We start from the raw sequence: 18,042 nt of genomic DNA on the forward strand, positions 1-18,042 counted from the left end.
CAGTATAGTCAAATCAACGTCCCTGCCTGTGCCCGGAACTCCAGCGAGCGAATTCAGCCATGTTGTTTGTGTAGCTGACAGCAACAGGTTCACAGTTCTAAACTTCGTCTTGTTTCAGTTTCTGAATTGTTTTAATAGTACCGCAAGGCTTCATACACGGGTGATAATCTGACGGACCAAATCGACTTTGAATTGAGGACCCAGAGGAGACGAAAGTCCATGTTTTCCCCACTAGTTAGAGGTATGTTGGCACCCGAAACTGCCTCTCTCAGCGGACAGCTTAGCCAAGTTTGATATTGTCACAAAATGTGGTAGTGATGGGATGCCTATGTACAACGGAGGGATATAACATGTATTAAAGCCAGCGTCATTATAACAGGTGCTTCACAAAACCGGTTAATTGCAACGTTCGCAATAGTGCAGCGCTCAAAATAGCTACAACTTATCGACTCTTGTTCGATTATTAGAGGACAATTGGGGCATGGACGTGTGGTTAGCGCTGTATCTTGACTGGCCTGGATGATCGTTTTTATCTTTAGTTTATACTAGTTGCATATCACAAATTACAAAACCAATGTGAGTGATTACAAAAGGAAAATGTTGTAATCGGAAATTATACTTTTCAAAACTAGTTCAGCAGGTTACAAACTTGTCTCTCTCTCTCTTGCTTGCGACCAAGAATGCAAACGTCAGACTTGGGATTTTTTTTCTTCTTCTTTTGTTGTTGTTGACATTCTGGTCTGGATCCCTATCGGCAACACCTAGATGTTTAAAATCTACTGGCTGATACACTGTCAACAATATCTGCCCGTTTGAATCACTAATATAGGCCTATATGTGTCCTCTGATTTGGATCTCACTGTGGTGGTTTGTTTAGGCTGTCTATTGTCGAGCCCCCGCAATTCCTCCATGTGTGCTCACCTGTGTACTGGTGCTGAATGATTAGGTCCCCTTGACGTCAGTGTACGCGGCAGATGGATCATAGTTGTTTGATGTTAAGTACATCAATCACAACCTATGTCCGATGCTGAAGGGAGTTTGTCAGTTGAGGTAGGCCTCGAGCCTCAATCTTTTTACGGCTGGGGATGGGGTTGGGACCAGGGGTGGTAGCTGAGGCCTTTTACAGGTTGGGGGCAGGGGTAGAGGCTGGGGCACGAATAGAGGCTGGGGGCAGGGGTAGAGGCTGGGGCAGGGGCAGTGGTAGAGGCTGGGACAGGGGTAGAGGCTGGAGTAGAGGCTGAGGCTGGCATTGTAACAAGGAAGGCAACAGTGTCTGGGGCTCTGTCAGAGCCAGGCCTGGTTAGTTGGCAAGGATCCAGGGAACCTTGTGTTGACTGTCATTCATTTCCCTGAGGGGTGGGTGCCGGCTGTGTCCCTTGTTGACACCCCTGTGACCTGTCCTAGCCCTACTGCCACAGCGGACGTGGAGAAGGGCTTCTAGCTTGCTGTGCTTCAACTGTAGACATGGATATAGCAAAATACTTCACTTTTGACGTTGTCATTTTAGACTTTTCAGGCATGTGTGCTGATAGAGTGGACATGTTTTCATCCGGTCACCAGCACACCACTGGTGGAAGAGTATGTGTGTCTCTGACCCAGTTAGCTGCCGTATTGCCGGCAATGCCTGAAAAGAACGAGTTACTAGCGAGTAAGACTGAAGATCAGAGTTTCCCCTGACGACTTCTCAGAAGCGTTATGGATGAATGCAACATTGGTGAGCTTTAAGTAGTACCACACCTTCTTAACAGATTAGCCCAACCCAGACAGTTCATCCAGACCAGATTAGTTGACCCATACCTAATCCCTCTCTCTCTTTCTATCCTATCCATCCATCCACACACCACCGACCTTTACACACCATCTCAATCACTCAGTGTTTACCGACGGGAGATTGGTGTGGTTCCTTCACCACCAGAAGCGGAACTTTCTAACGTGAAGGCTTGTGAAGCTAGTAGCCGGCCCTCCGCACATAGAGCCTCCAGGCGTGGAGGAATGTCCCTGAGGTGTAGCAGCAGCCTCCCACCACAGATGTTTGGGTCCCTGTGTGTGCAAGGTCATCCACGTGTTGCATGGTCCTGCTGTACAGTAGGTCGTTATCTGGCAGGCGACATATTGCTGTGTTGCAATATGCCTGTTTGTGTCAGGCAGAGCGTGAAGGAGAGAGGGTTGGGGGGTGGATATTGTGGAGTTAAGTGAGAATGAGGGTTTGAGAGAGAGAATGACAGAGAGGGGGAGGGAGAGAGGGAGAGAGTGGGTTGGGGACTGTGACTCATTGTAGGCCTGCAGTATAGGGTGGTGTTTGAGCTAAAGGCTACAGGCTTTTATGCACACGAGAGACATTGAAGGGAGTGGTATGCTGCAATCCAAACAAAAGAAAAACCAACATCATTCATCAATCGGGCAGCCAAATTTATTGCTGTGTTTCATTATTCATGATAATGGCCAGTCAAGTGCAAGTAGGATGGAGAGAGGGAGAGAGAGGAAAAGAGAGAAAGAGAGAGAGAGAAAAGAGATAAGACCGAGCTGTTTCAGATGAGGTCACAAAGTGAAGTCACCGATCCCCTGGACATGTGAATGGAGCTTTTAGAACTTTAGGCTGGGTAGTGTAGTTCCAGAAGTTAGTGTGGGTAATGTAGTTCTCTTCTCCCAACATGGAGGAGACCGCCTGGAATACAACACCACAGAGGTTCTGCTCTTGGTCGCATCAGAGACATCGTAGTTCTTACTAAGAGAGACTACTCTTTTGGCAAAGACTACAAATCCCAAGTCTCGTCCCAGATAGATCAGTATAGTTGATCTAGGTGCAATCTCGCTCTCTCTCTCTCTCTCTCTCTCTCTCTCTCTCTCTCTCTCTCTCTCACTCACTCACTCACTCACTCTCTCACTCTCTCACTCTCTTTGTTTCTCTGTGTCTCTCTCTCTCTCTGTGTGTCTCTTGTTTCTGTCTACTCTGCTAGGGATGAGTCCGTCTGCATTCCTGGGAGATGACAGGCAGGATGACTCAGTGTTCAGACACTGTTGAGTCAGGTGTATCTTTCTCCCCACTTACAAGTGTGTGTGTGTCTGTGGGGGAGACAAAATGAAACAGAGCAAGACACTGAGTTAACCATGACTCTAATATAAGTGTGTGTGTGTGTTCACTGTATCGGCTCTTTGCCCTTCCTGTTCAGAACTAGTATCCCAGCACTGGTTTCCTGCCTCCAACAATTCCACCAGCGATGGCGACAACAGTGTGTGTTTGTGTGGATGTGACAACAGTGTGTGTTTGTGTGGATGTGACAACAGTGTGTGTTTGTGTGGATGTGAGTGGTTCTTTGGTTGACTCTGAAGGCTGTGTTTGTCATCTGTGTCTCCAAAAGGCCAGACCCACTCCAGATTTCACTACACAATGCAAATTAAACCTCTCACTCTTTCTCTCTCTCCCTCTCTCTTCCCTCCATCCTGCCTCCCTGTATGCTCCACCAACGTTCCATTAGATCTCATTTGCATCGGCTCCGCAGATTTTCTCTCCATGTCGGGTGCCTACACAGCCTGTAGAGGCTCCCCACCCACCCACACACCCTGCCTGGCCGGCCTTCAATGTTAGAGACCCTGGTTACTCTGAGAGACACCAGCGTTAGAGACCCTGGTTACTCTGAGAGACACCAGCGTTAGAGACCCTGGTTACCCTGAGAGACACCAGCGTTAGAGACCCTGGTTACCCTGAGAGACACCAGCATTAGAGACCCTGGTTACCCTGAGAGACACCAGCATTAGAGACCCTGGTTACCCTGAGAGACACCAGCGTTAGAGACCCTGCCTGTGCCTGTTACCCTGAGAGACACCAGCGTTAGAGACCCTGCCTGTGCCTGTTCCCCTGAGAGCTGGATGAGAACGCGAGGACATTCAGGAGGACGGGGGGAACAGATGGCTGGCACACTCGCACAACACACACCCCATTGTGAGGTTGTCTTGCTCGACCACATTGTCCTAACTGTACACACACACACATCTCTCCGTTTTCAGGTTTCTCAGTATCAGTGTCGCCCTCGTCCCCCCAGGTCTCTCTCTCACTCTCCCTCACCTGCCAATCCCCCCAAGATATAATAGTACAATGTTGAAAATAGATATTTGCCCAGACCTTAAGTTCTGTATTATTCCTTATACAGTGCCCTCCAAAAGTATTGGAACAGTGAGGCGAATTCCTTTATTTTTGCTGTAGACTGAAAACATTTGGGCTTGACATCAAATAATGAACGTGAGACCAGAGATCAACGTTTCAGCTTTTATTTCCAGGTATTTACATCAGGATCTGATGCACAACTAAGAAAATATCACATTTTGTTTGAATCCACCCATTTGTCATGTGAGCAAAAGTATTGGAACAGATATACTTAAAACATATTTAAGTGAATAAGACTTAATATTTAGTTGCAAATCCTTTGCTTTCAATAACTGCAGCAAGTCTGTGACCCATTGACGTCACCAAACTTTTGCATTCTTCCTTTTTGATGCTTTCCCAGGCTTTCACTGCAGCCTCTTTCAGTTGTTGTTTGTTTTGTGGGGTTCCTCCCTTCAGTCTCCTCTTAAGCAGGTAAAATGCATGCTCTATAGGGTTTAAGTCTGGAGATTGACTTGGCCAGTCTAATACCTTCCATTTCTTGCCCCTGATGAACTCCTTTGTTGTTTTGGCAGTGTGTTTTGGGTCGTTATCTTGCTGCATGATGAAGGCTCTGCCAATCAGTTTGGTTGCATCTTTCCTTAAATTGGCAGACAAAATGTTTCTGTAGACTTCCGAGTTCATTTTGCTGCTGCCATCATGTGTTACATCCTCAATGAAGATTAATGAGCCCGTCCTAGAAGAAGCCATGCAAGCCCAAGCCATGACATTACCTCCACCGTGTTTCACAGATGAGCTTGTGTGTTTGGGATCATGAGCAGTTCCTTTCTTTCTCCAAACTTTAGCCTTTCCATCACTTTGGTAAAAGTTAATCTTTGTCTCATCAGTCCATAAAACTTTGTCCCAGAATTTTTGAGGTTCATCTCTGTACTTTTTGGCAAATTCCAGCCTGGCCTTCCTATTCTTCTTGCCAATGAGTGGTTTGCATCTTCTGGTGTAGCCCTTGTACTTTTGTTCATGAAGTCTTCTGCGAACAGTAGATAGTGATACCTTCACTCCTGCCATCTGGAGGTTGTTGCTGATCTCACTAACAGTTGTTTTAGGGTCTTTCTTTACAGCTCTCACAATGTTTCTGTCATCAACTGCTGATGTTTTCCTTGGTCTACCTGTTCGACGTCTGTTACTTAGTACACCAGTAGTTTTTTTCTTCTTCAGGACATTCCAAATGGTTGTACTGGCTATGGCCAATGTTTCTGCAATGGCTCTGATTGATTTTCCATCTTCTCTAAGACTCACAATTGCTTGTTTTTCACCCAAAGACAGCGCTCCGGTTTTCATGTTGTTTTCACCTCTGAATACAGTCTGCATAGACAAAACCTATCTTACCCAATCTGAACCTGAGTGTAGACATTCAGTGGTATTTATTGATTGAATAATGTATGTAATAGGACACACCTGGGCAACAAAACACACCTGTCAGTCATATGTTCCAATACTTTTGCTCACGTGACAAATGGGTGGGTTCGAACAAAAAGGTGATATTTTCTAATTTGTGCATCAGATCCTGATGTAAATACCTGGAAATAAAAGCTGAAACGTTGATCTCTGGTTTCACATTCATCGTTTGATGTCAAGCCCAAATGTTTTCAGTCTACAGCAAAAATAAAGGAATTGGCCTCACTGTTCCAATACTTTTGGAGGGCACTGTATCTCTATTCCTTCTCTTTGCTGAATCAGTTTCCCACTTGTCCTCCCTCTCTGTGACACATCTCCGTCCTGGGAGAGGGTGCTGAAAGCCCCCCTCGCATCACTTCCTGTCACCTGACCGTGGCTGTGGAGCAGAACAGGAAAGCTTGTATCCGTTGGTTACTGGTTAGGAAGCCGTTTGTGGATTCTCTGGAATGCTGACCCTGCAGATTCTCCACCTACGACTTGATGCTTGTGGCTGGACAGCCAATGCAGTCGAAACAGGAGCGCTTTTCACATGTGCAGCTTTGTTTTGAGCTCTCTTAAGGAGCCCACATCGATAAGAGGAAACTGGAAACTATGTGTGTTAGTGGTGAAGTTGGTTGTGTTGTGAGTGTCAGTTAGGTCAGGTGGATTTGAGTCTCAACTCTGTGGTGCTCCCCTCTGAATGTTCCAGTATTACTCTGTTAACAGTACACACACACACACACACACACACACTATTACTATTTCCCGAGGTTAAGGTATTTGTGTATGTCCATGGAATATGGGCTTTCTGAGAATGTTCCTGATTAGCCCAAAACACAGCAACTCTCTCTCTCTCTCTCTCTCTCTCTCTCTGTCTCTGTCTCTGTCTCTCTCTCCTCTAACTCAGTTGAGATGTGGAGGCTGAGCAGTGCTCTGCCCTCCCTGCATTATTGATGAGAGGACTCTGTCGGCGTGTGATGCCTGTCTCTGTGTGTGTGTGTGTGTGTGTGTGTGTGTCTGTGTGTGTGAGCTAGCGATGCTGATTGTGTGTAGCCTCAGGGTGCTGACTCTGTGTGTGTGTGTGTGTTTTGCAGATAACTGTGAGCTATCCAGCAGCTGAGAACAAGACTGGTAGCCCCCCCCCCCCCCCTCCTGCCCACCTGCAACCATGAATGGTAAGAGTCCCGTGTTTGTGTGGGACTATGTGTGAGCAGTCATTTTTCTCAGTTTCCATCTGAGAAAAAGGATGTTTGCTGTAACCAGTGTCTGTTTCCATCTCTCTCTTTTTCTCTCTCTGTCCTGCTAAGACGTTAATGTGTGTGTGTGTGTGTGTGAGTGTGTGTGTGTGTGTGTGTGTGGGTGAGGGTGTGGGTTGGGTAGAAAGTGTTTACATAAGGTAGTGAAACCAATCAGTTCTCTTCCTGTATACTCCACCTGAGATGTTTATCTTCCAACCACACAGACACGCTCTCTCTTTCTCTCTTTCTTTCTCTCTTTCTCTCTCTCGCTTTCTCTCTCGCTCTCTTTAGACTGCTGTGATTGGTCTGTAATTAGATACTGTGGTGATGTACCTTGTGTCAGAGGAAAATATTAAAAACATGTTTTTTTTGTATGTATTACTTTTTTTCTCCCCCCCCTCCCCCCAGGGGGCGTTAGTGTGTGGGCCATCACCCCCGATGAGAGGGGAAAACATGACCACAAGTTTGACACCCTCTCTCCTGCCATGGGCTTTGTCTCAGGTACACACATGTACACATACACACATACACACACGTACACACATACACACACACATGTACACATATATACGAATACATGTGTGTTGAATGACGTCCCTTCTCCTCTCTGGCCTGTGGCTTGCTGTCTGATCTGTGGCTTGCTGTCTGGTCTGTGGCTTGCTGTCTGGTCTGTGGCTTGCTGTCTGATCTGTGGCTTTCTGTCTGATCTTTGGCTTGCTGTCTGATCTGTGGCTTGCTGTCTGATCTGTGGCTTGCTGTCTGATCTGTGGCTTGCTGTCTGATCTGTGGCTTGCTGTCTGATCTGTGGCTTGCTGTCTGGTCTGTGGCTTGCTGTCTGATCTGTGGCTTGCTGTCTGATCTGTGGCTTGCTGTCTGATCTGTGGCTTGCTGTCTGATCTGTGGCTTGCTGTCTGATCTGTGGCTTGCTGTCTGATCTGTGGCTTGCTGTCTCCAGGGGAACAGGCCAGGAAGTTCTTCCTGCAGTCAGGTCTGCCCTCTCCAGTGCTGGCAGAGATCTGGTGAGCAGTGAACACACACACACACGCACTCTCACACACACACACACACACTCTCACACACACTCTCTCTTTGTCTCTCTCTCTCTCTCTCTCTCTCTCTCTCTCTCTCTCTCACACACACGGACACACTCCAATCATAAAATCTTAATCTCCCAATTTCAAATCACTTCGATTCCCCCTCCCTCTCCCTCATCTTTCTCCCTCTCCCTCCCTCTCTCAGGGCTCTGGCGGATATGAACAAGGATGGAAAGATGGACAGGCTGGAGTTCTCCATCGCTATGAAGCTTATTAAGCTCAAGCTGCATGGCACGCCCCTCCCCTCGGCTCTGCCAATCATCATGAAGCAGCCCCCAGTGCCCGCCCCTAGCCACGCCCACTCGGCTGCCATGTCCAACTCGCGCTACGGTTATTTGAAATTAAGAGTTTCAAGTCTTTATTTCACTATTTGTATTAAGTACATTATAATTCATACCAGAGAGTGTTAACTCGCTGTTTTGTGTGTGTGTGTCTTCCTCAGGGATGGGCTCTATGCCAAACCTGTCAATGATGCCAGGGGGCGTGGCCATGCTGACCCCCATCCCCATGACGACAACAATCTCACCCATGACCCCCATGACCTCACTCACACCCCTGGTCCCCACGGCAATGGGCATGAGTCCTCTGGTTGGCTCCAGCACCATGCCCCTGCTGCCCTCGCTGGGAAGCCCTGCGCTGCCCAACGGCACCATGGGATTTCTACAGCCCATGCAGAGTGGAATCATGGGAACTGGTGAGAGGAATCTGTCTGCCTGTCTGTCTGTGGTCCTGTCTGTCTATATGTCTGTCTGTCTCCTAGTCTGTCTGCCTGTCTGTCTGTCTCCTAGTCTGTCTGTCTGTCTCCTAGTCTGTCTGTCTGTCTGTGGTCCTGTCTGTCTCCTAGTCTGTCTGTCTGTCTGCCTGTCTGTCTGTGGTCCTGTCTGTCTGCCTGTCTGTCTGTCTCCTAGTCTGTCTGCCTGTCTGTCTGTGGTCCTGTATGTCTGTCTGTCTCCTAGTCTGTCTGTCTGTCTGTCTGTCTGTGGTCCTGTCTGTCTGTGGTCCTGTCTGTCTCCTAGTCTGTCTGCCTGTCTGTCTGTGGTCCTGTCTGTCTGTCTGTCTGTCTGTCTCCTAGTCTGTCTGCCTGTCTGTGGTCCTGCCTGTCTCCTAGTCTGTCTACCTGTCTGTCTGTCTCAGTATATTTCCCTGTCTGTTTCTCTCTCCCACTATCATCAGGTTCACATTAACAGTGTAAATGATTATATGTGTTCCCCTCAGCAAGGGGCAGGAAAGTGTATGCTAATTAAGTAGCTGGAGAAACTGTGTGTGTGTGTGTGTGTGTGTGTACTGACCTCTCTGCTTCTCCCCAGGTCTGACTCTGTCTGGTCCATACTCCTCTCCTCTGGGCTTGTCCTCCTCTCCTGCAGTCAACATGTTCTCCTCTCTGCTGGACCTGGGCTCCAGCAGGTACACACACACACACACACAGACAGCACCTAAGCACACACACCGACAGATATCAACTAAACAAACACAGATATCAGCTCAGCACACACCCACCTATATCCAGGTATCACCTCAACACACACACCACTCCTCTTCTAGACTGACTCCTCCCCTCCTCCCTCAGCTCCGCCTCCTCCTCCCCCGCCTCCCTGGCGGACGCCTCCCCAAAGACTGCCCCCTCCGACTGGGCCGTCCCCCACGCCACCCGCCTCAAATACAGACAGCAGTTCAACAGCCTGGACAAGAACATGACCGGATACCTCTCAGGTGGGTGTGTGTGGGTGTGTCTGTGTGTGTGTGTGTGTGTTCAACAGTCATGCCTCGTCCCCCGCCCAAGCATGTGTGGAATGCAGGAGTGCAGGTGTCCTCACGAGGCGGTGTGTCAGTCATCATGTGACCTGCTAGCTTCACATTCCAGCCTCACAGCTCCTCCGTGTCTCCCAGCCTCTGAGGGCTCCTCTGTGTGTCCCAGCCTCTAACGGCTCCTCCGTGTGTCCCAGCCTCTAACGGCTCCTCCGTGTCTTCCAGCCTCTGAGAGCTCCTCTGCTTCCTCTCAGGACTCCCTCATGTCTGGGCCTTTGGTGTGGGATCTAGAAGCTTTGAGACACAAACACACTTTCTCCCACACACACACACACACACACTTATCTCTCTCTCTTCTTTCTAGTGTGGTGTCTTTAACTGAAGAGAAAGGCCAGGTCTTGCCAGACCTGTTTCTGTGAAACTGTTACAACACAATATAACACACACACACTCTCGCTCACACACACACACACACACACACACACACACACACACACACACACACACACACACACAGACAGAGTTACTGTATCACTCAGACATGCTCACAAATGTATTACCACAACACACACACACACTATCTGAACAGTTTCTGTTTTTCAGGTCCTCAGGTGAGGAACGCCATGGCAACCACTATGCTAAGTCAAACACAGCTGGCAACCATCTGGTGAGTACATCATCATCATCATCATCCATACTCTTATGGACTCAGACTGATCAGCGTTGCCTGTAACCTGTTTCTCTCTAGGACCCTAGCGGACATAGACAAGGATGGCAAGCTGAAGGGGGAGGAGTTTATCCTGGCCATGCACCTGGTGGATATGGCCAAGACTGGACAGCCCTTACCTCTCAGTCTGCCAGCAGAGCTGATCCCTCCATCACACAGGTACACACACACACACACTTTCACTTCCCCTACCCAGGTAAACGTCTCATATCCTGTGTGTGTGTGTGTGTGTGTGTGTGTGTGTGTGTGTAGGAGTGCTGTGAACGGCAGCAGCAGCAGCTCCCTCTATGCTGCCCTCACTGATGACCTGGAAGTGGAACCAGCGCAGAAGACCAGGAGCAACTGTATGTACACACACACACACACACACACTCTCACACACTCACATACAAATTCACCCACGAACACACACTAAAACACTAAAACTTCGATCCTCCCCTCTCCTCTCCTCTGGGTGGGCTGCAGTGTCGTTCGAGGACAAGTTCAAGGCCAACCTGGAGCGGGGGAACGCGGAGCTGGAGAAGAGGAGGCTAGCCCTGCAGGAGGCGCAGAGGAGAGAGGAGGAGCGCCGTGCCCAGAAGGAGAGGGACGAGCGCGAGCGGAGAGAGCGGGAGGTCAGGGAGCTGGAGGAGAGGAGGAGGAAGGAGGAGGAGAGGAGGCTGGAGCGACAGAGGGAGCTGGAGAGGCAGAGGGAGGAGGAGAGGCTGAAGGAGGTGGAGAGAAAGGAGGTGAGGGCGCAGGCTGCTGTAAACCTACTCGAGTATGAGGGGGGTGCGTTTCGGCTCGTCATGTTTAAGTGTGTGTGTGTGTGTGTGTGTGAGGCGGCCCAGCGGGAGCTGGAGCGTCAGAGGAAGGAGGAGTGGGAGAGGAGGAGGAGAACAGAGATGCAGAGTCAGAAGGGGCAGGAGCAGGAGGACATCACCCGGCTGAGAGCCAAGAAGAGGAGCCTGGAGATGGAGCTGGAGGCTGTGGTGAGAACACACACACACTCATACACAAACATTCACACACATGGTCACACACACATTTACTGAAACCAGAAATGACATAAAATGCACATTCATGTGGATGAACTCTTACTTTTTTTTCTGTCTTTCACCCCTTTCTGTCCTCACATGCTTACTATCTCTCTCTCTCCCCTCTCCTCTGTCTCTCTGTCTCTCTCTCCCCTCTCCTCTGTCTCTCTCTCTCTCCCCTCTCCTCTGTCTCTCTCTCTCCCCCTTCTCCTCTCTCTCTCTCCCCTCTCCTCTGTCTCTCTCTCTTTCTCTGTTTCCAGGGTAACAAGCACAGACAGATATCAGACCGTCTGCGCGACGCCCAGAGTGAGAAAAGGGTTCAGAAGAGCGAGCTGGAGCTGACCAATCAGAGAAGAGAGACCCGCAGACAGGACATAAACACTTTGCAGAGACAGATGGAGGTGTGTGTGTGTTTTTCAGAAATTGAGTGTATCACCGTATCCTCACCCTCCCTTGTCAAGTCTGTCTCAGCCTGATGATGCGTTTCCTGTTTCCTGTCCTTAAGGAGTACCAGAGGAAGTTGTCCCAGCTGACCCCAGAGCAGCACAGGCTCAGTGAGAAGGTCAAGAACATGGAGCTCAACAACCTCCCAGGTCTGACTGCACCCTCTCTCTGCCCCTCTATCCCCCCTCCCGCCCGCCCCTCTCTCGGGGCAGCTCTGCTGACCTGTGTCCCCTGGTCCCCAGTGTCCACCATGTCCACCATGCGGCGCAGTGTGAGTGAGCGGAGCGGAACGTGCACCCGGCTGAGGCAGCAGCTGGACGCCCTGGAGAGGGAGACGGCCTCAACGCTGGCCGACATGGACCAGTACAACAACGGCCTGCTGGTGAGAGCACAACAGGCTGGGCCAAGCCCCTGTAGACTGAACAGGCTGGGCCAAGCCCCTGTAGACTGAACAGGCTGGGCCAAGCTCCTGTAGACTGAACAGGCTGGGCCAAGCCCCTGTAGACTGAACAGGCTGGGCCAAGCTCCTGTAGACTGAACAGGCTGGGCCAAGCTCCTGTAGACTGAACAGGCTGGGCCAAGCCCCTGTAGACTGGACCAGAGATTCCTGCTTGTAACTGTGTGCTTCTAACCATCAGCTTCCAGGGTGTTTCTGCCTTCCTTAACCCTCCTCTCTTCCACCCCTCTCTTTTCTCCTTCTCCTTTCATCCTCTCCCTCTTTCCCCCCCTTTTTCCTTAACCATCCTCTCTCTCTCTCTGTCTCTCTCTCTCTCTTTCTTCATTCCCCTCCCCCCTTGTATCATCCTACATGTTTATGCCTAACCTCCCCTGAATGCATTCTCCACCTCTTAAATCTCCCACCCTGCTGCAGTGTCCTGCTGCAGGTGGAAGTGTACTGCAGGGGCTGCTCTCTCTGCTGGCCTGCCTTAGTAACCTCTTCTACCTCCTTAAGGTGCTCTCTCTCTCTGCCTCTCTTTCTCTCTCTCTCTCTCTCTCTCTCTGCCTCTCTCTATCTGACTCTGTCTCTCTGCCTCTCTCTCTCTCTTTCTCTGCCTCTCTATCTCTGCCTCTCTCTCTCTGCCTCTCTCTCTCTGCCTCTATCGGCCTCTCTCTGCCTCTTGTGCTCTCTTTCCCTTTCTCTTTTTGTCTTTCCCCAGCTGATCACCCAATTCCTCTGTAGTGCTTCATGTGTGATCTGTGGTTGCCGTGTGTGTGTGTCTTGCATCATAATGTTAATACGGCCCAAGTCATTACGTTACCTTCACGTTTTTGTACAAAATCTGTCGCATAGACGTAAATATGCCGTGTGTGTGTGTGGTGTGTGTGGTGTGTGTGTGGTGTGTGTCAGGACCTGAGGGCCAGTCAGAGGAAGCAGCAGTCTGCCCTGGAGAAGCTGCAGAGCATCAGGGAGGACAAGCTGAGAGAGCTGAAGAGGCTGAGGCAGCAGGAAGAGAACAGGAAGAGGATGGAAGAGGACAGGAAGAGGATGGAGGAGGAGGAAGCTCAAAGGTAACCTACTGCTGTCAGTAGTATATAGATCCGTAAAATCAAAACAACCCTATTAGCCTCCATAAGACAATGTTCTGTCTGGATTATAAAGGGTAAAAACTCTTGTCTCTGTCTCCCCTGTCTCTCTCCTCCACCCACTCCTCCACCCACTCCTCCTCCCTCTAGGCGTATTAAGCTGGAGAAGGAGCGCCAGTGGCAGGAGAAGCTGCGGAGGGAGGAGGAGGAGAGGCAGAGGAGGCTGCAGGAGGAGAGGGAGGCCAAGCTGAGAGAGGAGGAGGAGAGGGAGGCCCAGGCCCGGCTCCTGGCCGCCAGGGAGCTGGCCGAGCGAGAGCGCCGGGCCAAGGAGGAGGAGGAGGAGAGGAGGAGGGAGGAGGAGCGGAGGAGAGACGAGGAACGCAAGACGCAGGAGGAGAGGAGACGACAGGAGGAGGAAGACAGGAGGAGGAGGGAGGAGGAGAGGAGGAGGCTGGAGGAGGAGAGGAGGGAGGAGGAGCGGAGGAGGCAGGAGGAGAAGAGAAGGCAGGAGGAAGAGAGGAGGAGGTTGGAGGAGGAGAGGAGAGAGGAGGAGCGTAAGAAAGAGAGGGAGGAGGAGGATAGGAGACGGCAGCGGGCTGCGGAGGCTGCCATCAGAGACTCGGAGGAGAGGAAGAGAGCGGAGGAGGCGAGGAGAAAGAGGGAGGAGGAGAAGAAAAGGCAGGATGAGGAGGAGAAGAGGAGGCGCGAGGAAGAAAGGAAAAAAGCAGAGGAGGACAGGAAGAGGGCGGATGAGGAGAGGAAGAGGGCGGATGAGGAGAGGAAGAGGGCGGATGAGGAGAGGAAGAGGGCGGATGAGGAGAGGAAGAGGGCGGATGAGGAGAGGAAGAGGAAGGAGGAGGAGAAGAGAAGACTGGAGGAGGAGGAGGAGAGGAATAGGGCAGACGAGGAGAGGAAGAGGAAGGAGGAGGAGAGGAAGAGGAAGGAGGAGGAGGGGTCCGGCCAGAAGCAGGTGAATGGAGGGAAGTCGGATATCCAGGCGAAGCTGACAGCTCTGCTACGAGGCCTGGAGGAGAGGAAAGGTTCGCAAACATCTCCGTCCCTGGGGTCATAGGTCACTCATAAACCTCTCTTTACCTAGGGTCATAGGTGACTGGGTCTCTATAGCTAGACTTGGGTCATTTATTCCAACTTTCATATACCAAATGGCCCAGGCTAACGTTCTATTACTTTCCCTCAGACTCCAATGTCTCTATACATTTTTTATCAATAATACATTTCTACATTTAATAATACATCATCAAGTGAATGGATTGAGAGTTCTGATTTGTTGGTGTCTGATACATTTTAATTGGCTGTTCTAGGAGGTCTGCAGCCACAGGCCAGGGAGCACAGGAAGTCAGCCGCTCTCACTTCCTTCCAAGCTCTCTACCCCTTCACTGCCCGCAACAAGGACGAGCTCAGCTTCGAGGCCGATGACATCATCGAGGTAACGACTCTGTGATGTCATCGAGACGACCTCGGAACTGAAAATCGACGTGTGTATACTAATGTCCGTGTGTCTGCTTGTCTGTGTGTTTGTAACGTCCTGTGTGTGTGTGTGTGTGTGTGTGTATCGTCCTGTGTGTGTGTGTGTGTGTGTGTGTATCGTCCTGTGTGTGTGTGTGTATCGTCCTGTGTGTGTGTGTGTATTGTCCTGTGTGTGTGTGGTCAGGTGGATGAGTCGACGGAGCGTGAGCAGGGCTGGCTGTACGGCAGCGGGCGGGGGAAGATGGGCTGGTTCCCAGAGAGCTACGTGGAGAGACAGGCCCACCCGCAGGCCCCGCCCACAAGCGCTCTGTACGCCGTGGTCAACAAGCAGGCGCTCAAGCCCCAGGCCTCCATCCACACCTCAACTGCTGCCCCGGAGCCGGCCGCGCCCACCAGCGCCCCGCCCAAGTCTGCCTTCACCCCCACACACCATCCCAGCACCGCCCCCTCGGAACAGGGACAGGTACGACCTCTGACCTCTGAGTCCTGGGAAACAGGGCAGGAGGGCAACGGTTGTGTTTGAATGCTGTAGACAAGTTTCTTTCTTTTCCCTCCCTCCCCCCTTCCTTCCTTCCTCCCTACCTTCCTCAAAGAGCTCTCTGATCTAAAATGGAACAATAGCACCAGTCAAGCACTAATACAGAATTATTTCTCTCTCTGAATTCCTCTGCCTCCCCTTCCTCCCCCCCCCCCCCCCCCCCCCCCCAGGTGGTGGGCACCCTGCTGGCCCAGGCCCTGTGCTCCTGGACAGCCAAGACGGAGAGCCACCTGAACTTCAGTAAGGACGATGTGATCCGCGTGCTGGAGCAGCAGGAGAGCTGGTGGCTGGGGGAGCTGGGGGGGCAGCAGGGCTGGTTCCCCAAGACCTACGTGGCTCTGCTGGGGGAGGACGAACCTGCCGAGTGAGGATGCACTCATACACACACACACATATATACCTGTACATACATATACTTATTAGAGCTCAACTGATAAAGGATTTTTAAGGCCGATATCGATACAAATATTTAGTAATTAAAAAATCGATATAATAATATATTATATATATAATATGTATCGGTCGATATATATATATAAAAAAAAAAGATTTTTTAAAATCCAGAAACGCGCAAAAAGAACAAAGACTTCCCTAACACTACCCGGCTTGTTGCGGGTTTGTAGCGTTCTAAACACGTGTTGCCAACAGGGACAATGTAGAGTGCCCTCTGGTGGACAAACTATGCAACGCCAACACTCATAACATGGTTGAAGGGTGTTTTGTCCGTTTGTTTTATTTTTTATAATATTCATTTATCGGCCATTATAAATGCCGATACCAATAGTTTGGAAAATGCCTAATATTGTCCGATAAATCGGTCAGGCTCTAATACTTATACACTCCTATATACACACACACAGAGAGGAAGCATGTACACACACAGGCGTAACAAAATATAAACCCACAGACACACACTGTTCCCAGCTATGCACATATTTGTGGTTGTTATCGCAGAGTTATCAGTGAAGTAATCCAGTCATGTGTACAGTTCCTGTGTGTGTGTGTGTGTGTGTAACTGTAACAAAGGGCATTGGACAAAGGTAATAACTGGGATTAAGTTCTGCTATATTTATTGTGAAAACAAGTCTTTACTTCTACTTTGGATATCTCTACATAGTTTTTACCCTTTCTTTATTATTGATAAGAGAATTCTTTGCTAAATCTTAATAAAATGCTTTTCGTTTGTCTGTTTACAGCTCTGTGTTTTCTGATGGATCTGACAACAATGAGGGTTCCCAACAAGAAGGTATGGAAGCCTGGTGGAAGGATGGGAGGCAGGGAGAGAGGGAGGCAGGGTGGGAGAGAGGGAGGCAGAGAGGGAGAGAGGGAGGCAGGGAGAGAGGGAGGCAGGCAGGGTGGGAGAGAGGGAGGCAGGGTGGGAGAGAGGGAGGCAGGCAGGGTGGGAGAGAGGGAGGCAGGGTGGGAGAGAGGGAGGCAGAGAGGGAGGCAGGGAGAGAGGGTGGGAGAGAGGGAGGCAGGCAGGGAGGCAGGGTGGGAGAGAGGGAGGCAGGCAGGGTGGGAGAGAGGGAGGCAGGCAGGGTGGGAGAGAGGGAGGCAGGCAGGGTGGGAGAGAGGGAGGCAGGGTGGGAGAGAGGGAGGCAGGCAGGGTGGGAGAGAGGGAGGCAGGGTGGGAGAGAGGGAGGCAGGGTGGGAGAGAGGGAGGCAGGCAGGGTGGGAGAGAGGGAGGCAGGGTGGGAGAGAGGGAGGCAGGCAGGGTGGGAGAGAGGGAGGCAGGGTGGGAGAGAGGGAGGCAGGCAGGGTGGGAGAGAGGGAGGCAGGGTGGGAGAGAGGGAGGCAGGCAGGGTGGGAGAGAGGGAGGCAGGGTGGGAGAGAGGGAGGGAGGCAGGGAGGCAGGGTGGGAGAGAGAGAGGGAGGCAGAGAGGCAGGGTGGGAGAGAGAGAGGGAGGCAGAGAGGCAGGGTGGGAGAGAGAGAGGGAGGCAGAGAGGCTGGGTGGGAGAGAGAGGGAGGCAGAGAGGCAGGGTGGGAGAGAGAGAGAGAGGCAGAGAGGCAGGGTGGGAGAGAGAGAGGGAGGCAGGGAGGCAGGGTGGGAGAGAGAGAGGGAGGCAGGGAGGCAGGGTGGGAGAGAGGGATATGATCCTGCCCCCCAGGGTGGAGGTGGTGGAAGCTCAGCTCAGGGGACAGAGGTTGGGGGTTCTAATCTCTTGTTGCTGGGTTTATATGTACTCTCTGAAGGACATGCTCTGTCCTAATCTGTTGTTGTGAATAGGAACAGGTGTCAGAGATCGTGTTTCTTCCGTCACAGGTTACACGCCTCAGTAAACCTAGATAGCAACACACACACACACTTTCTGCCATGCAAACACCATGAACACCACACATTCCCCCCCCTCCCCCCCCTTTCCCACACACAAACACACACACACTCACCCCTCCTAAAAATACAGAAGGCAACGGCCCTGTAGTCTGACAGGAAATCACCACCACACACACAAACGCGTATGACACACGTGCAGACCCCTCACCTCACGGTTGACCTCTGACCCCCTCCAGAGTTCGTGGCCCTGTACACGTACGAGAGCCCTGAGTCAGGGGACCTGACCTTCAGGGAGGGTGACATCATCCTGGTGAGCCAGCGGGAGGGGGACTGGTGGAGAGGCTGCACGGGAGACCGAGCCGGCCTCTTCCCCTCCAACTACGTCAAGCCTAAAGAGGCTGAGGTACGGACACGCGAC

At 51.1% G+C, this 18,042-nt stretch overlaps 1 protein-coding gene across 1 annotated transcript in view; it reads left to right on the top strand.

Annotated features, from left to right (window-relative positions):
- Positions 1–6: 6 nt before the first annotated feature.
- itsn2b (intersectin 2b) overlaps positions 7–18,042 on the top strand; it is a 26,140-nt gene continuing 8,104 nt past the window's right edge. The window contains exons 1-24 of the mRNA XM_047031319.1: positions 7–241; positions 6,628–6,708; positions 7,180–7,272; positions 7,727–7,790; positions 8,011–8,195; positions 8,308–8,559; positions 9,173–9,269; positions 9,433–9,575; positions 10,215–10,278; positions 10,360–10,497; positions 10,591–10,682; positions 10,804–11,066; positions 11,160–11,309; positions 11,615–11,755; positions 11,860–11,947; positions 12,041–12,180; positions 13,147–13,307; positions 13,473–14,013; positions 14,203–14,362; positions 14,645–14,769; positions 14,995–15,273; positions 15,519–15,712; positions 16,545–16,594; positions 17,861–18,027. Coding sequence (XP_046887275.1) covers positions 6,702–6,708; positions 7,180–7,272; positions 7,727–7,790; positions 8,011–8,195; positions 8,308–8,559; positions 9,173–9,269; positions 9,433–9,575; positions 10,215–10,278; positions 10,360–10,497; positions 10,591–10,682; positions 10,804–11,066; positions 11,160–11,309; positions 11,615–11,755; positions 11,860–11,947; positions 12,041–12,180; positions 13,147–13,307; positions 13,473–14,013; positions 14,203–14,362; positions 14,645–14,769; positions 14,995–15,273; positions 15,519–15,712; positions 16,545–16,594; positions 17,861–18,027 — 3,594 coding nt within the window. The 5' untranslated portion in view covers positions 7–241; positions 6,628–6,701. The remainder of the gene's footprint in view (positions 242–6,627; positions 6,709–7,179; positions 7,273–7,726; positions 7,791–8,010; positions 8,196–8,307; positions 8,560–9,172; positions 9,270–9,432; positions 9,576–10,214; positions 10,279–10,359; positions 10,498–10,590; positions 10,683–10,803; positions 11,067–11,159; positions 11,310–11,614; positions 11,756–11,859; positions 11,948–12,040; positions 12,181–13,146; positions 13,308–13,472; positions 14,014–14,202; positions 14,363–14,644; positions 14,770–14,994; positions 15,274–15,518; positions 15,713–16,544; positions 16,595–17,860; positions 18,028–18,042) is intronic.

The sequence above is a fragment of the Hypomesus transpacificus genome, chromosome 12 (genome assembly GCF_021917145.1).
Source record: "Hypomesus transpacificus isolate Combined female chromosome 12, fHypTra1, whole genome shotgun sequence".
Taxonomy (NCBI): Eukaryota; Metazoa; Chordata; class Actinopteri; order Osmeriformes; family Osmeridae; genus Hypomesus; species Hypomesus transpacificus.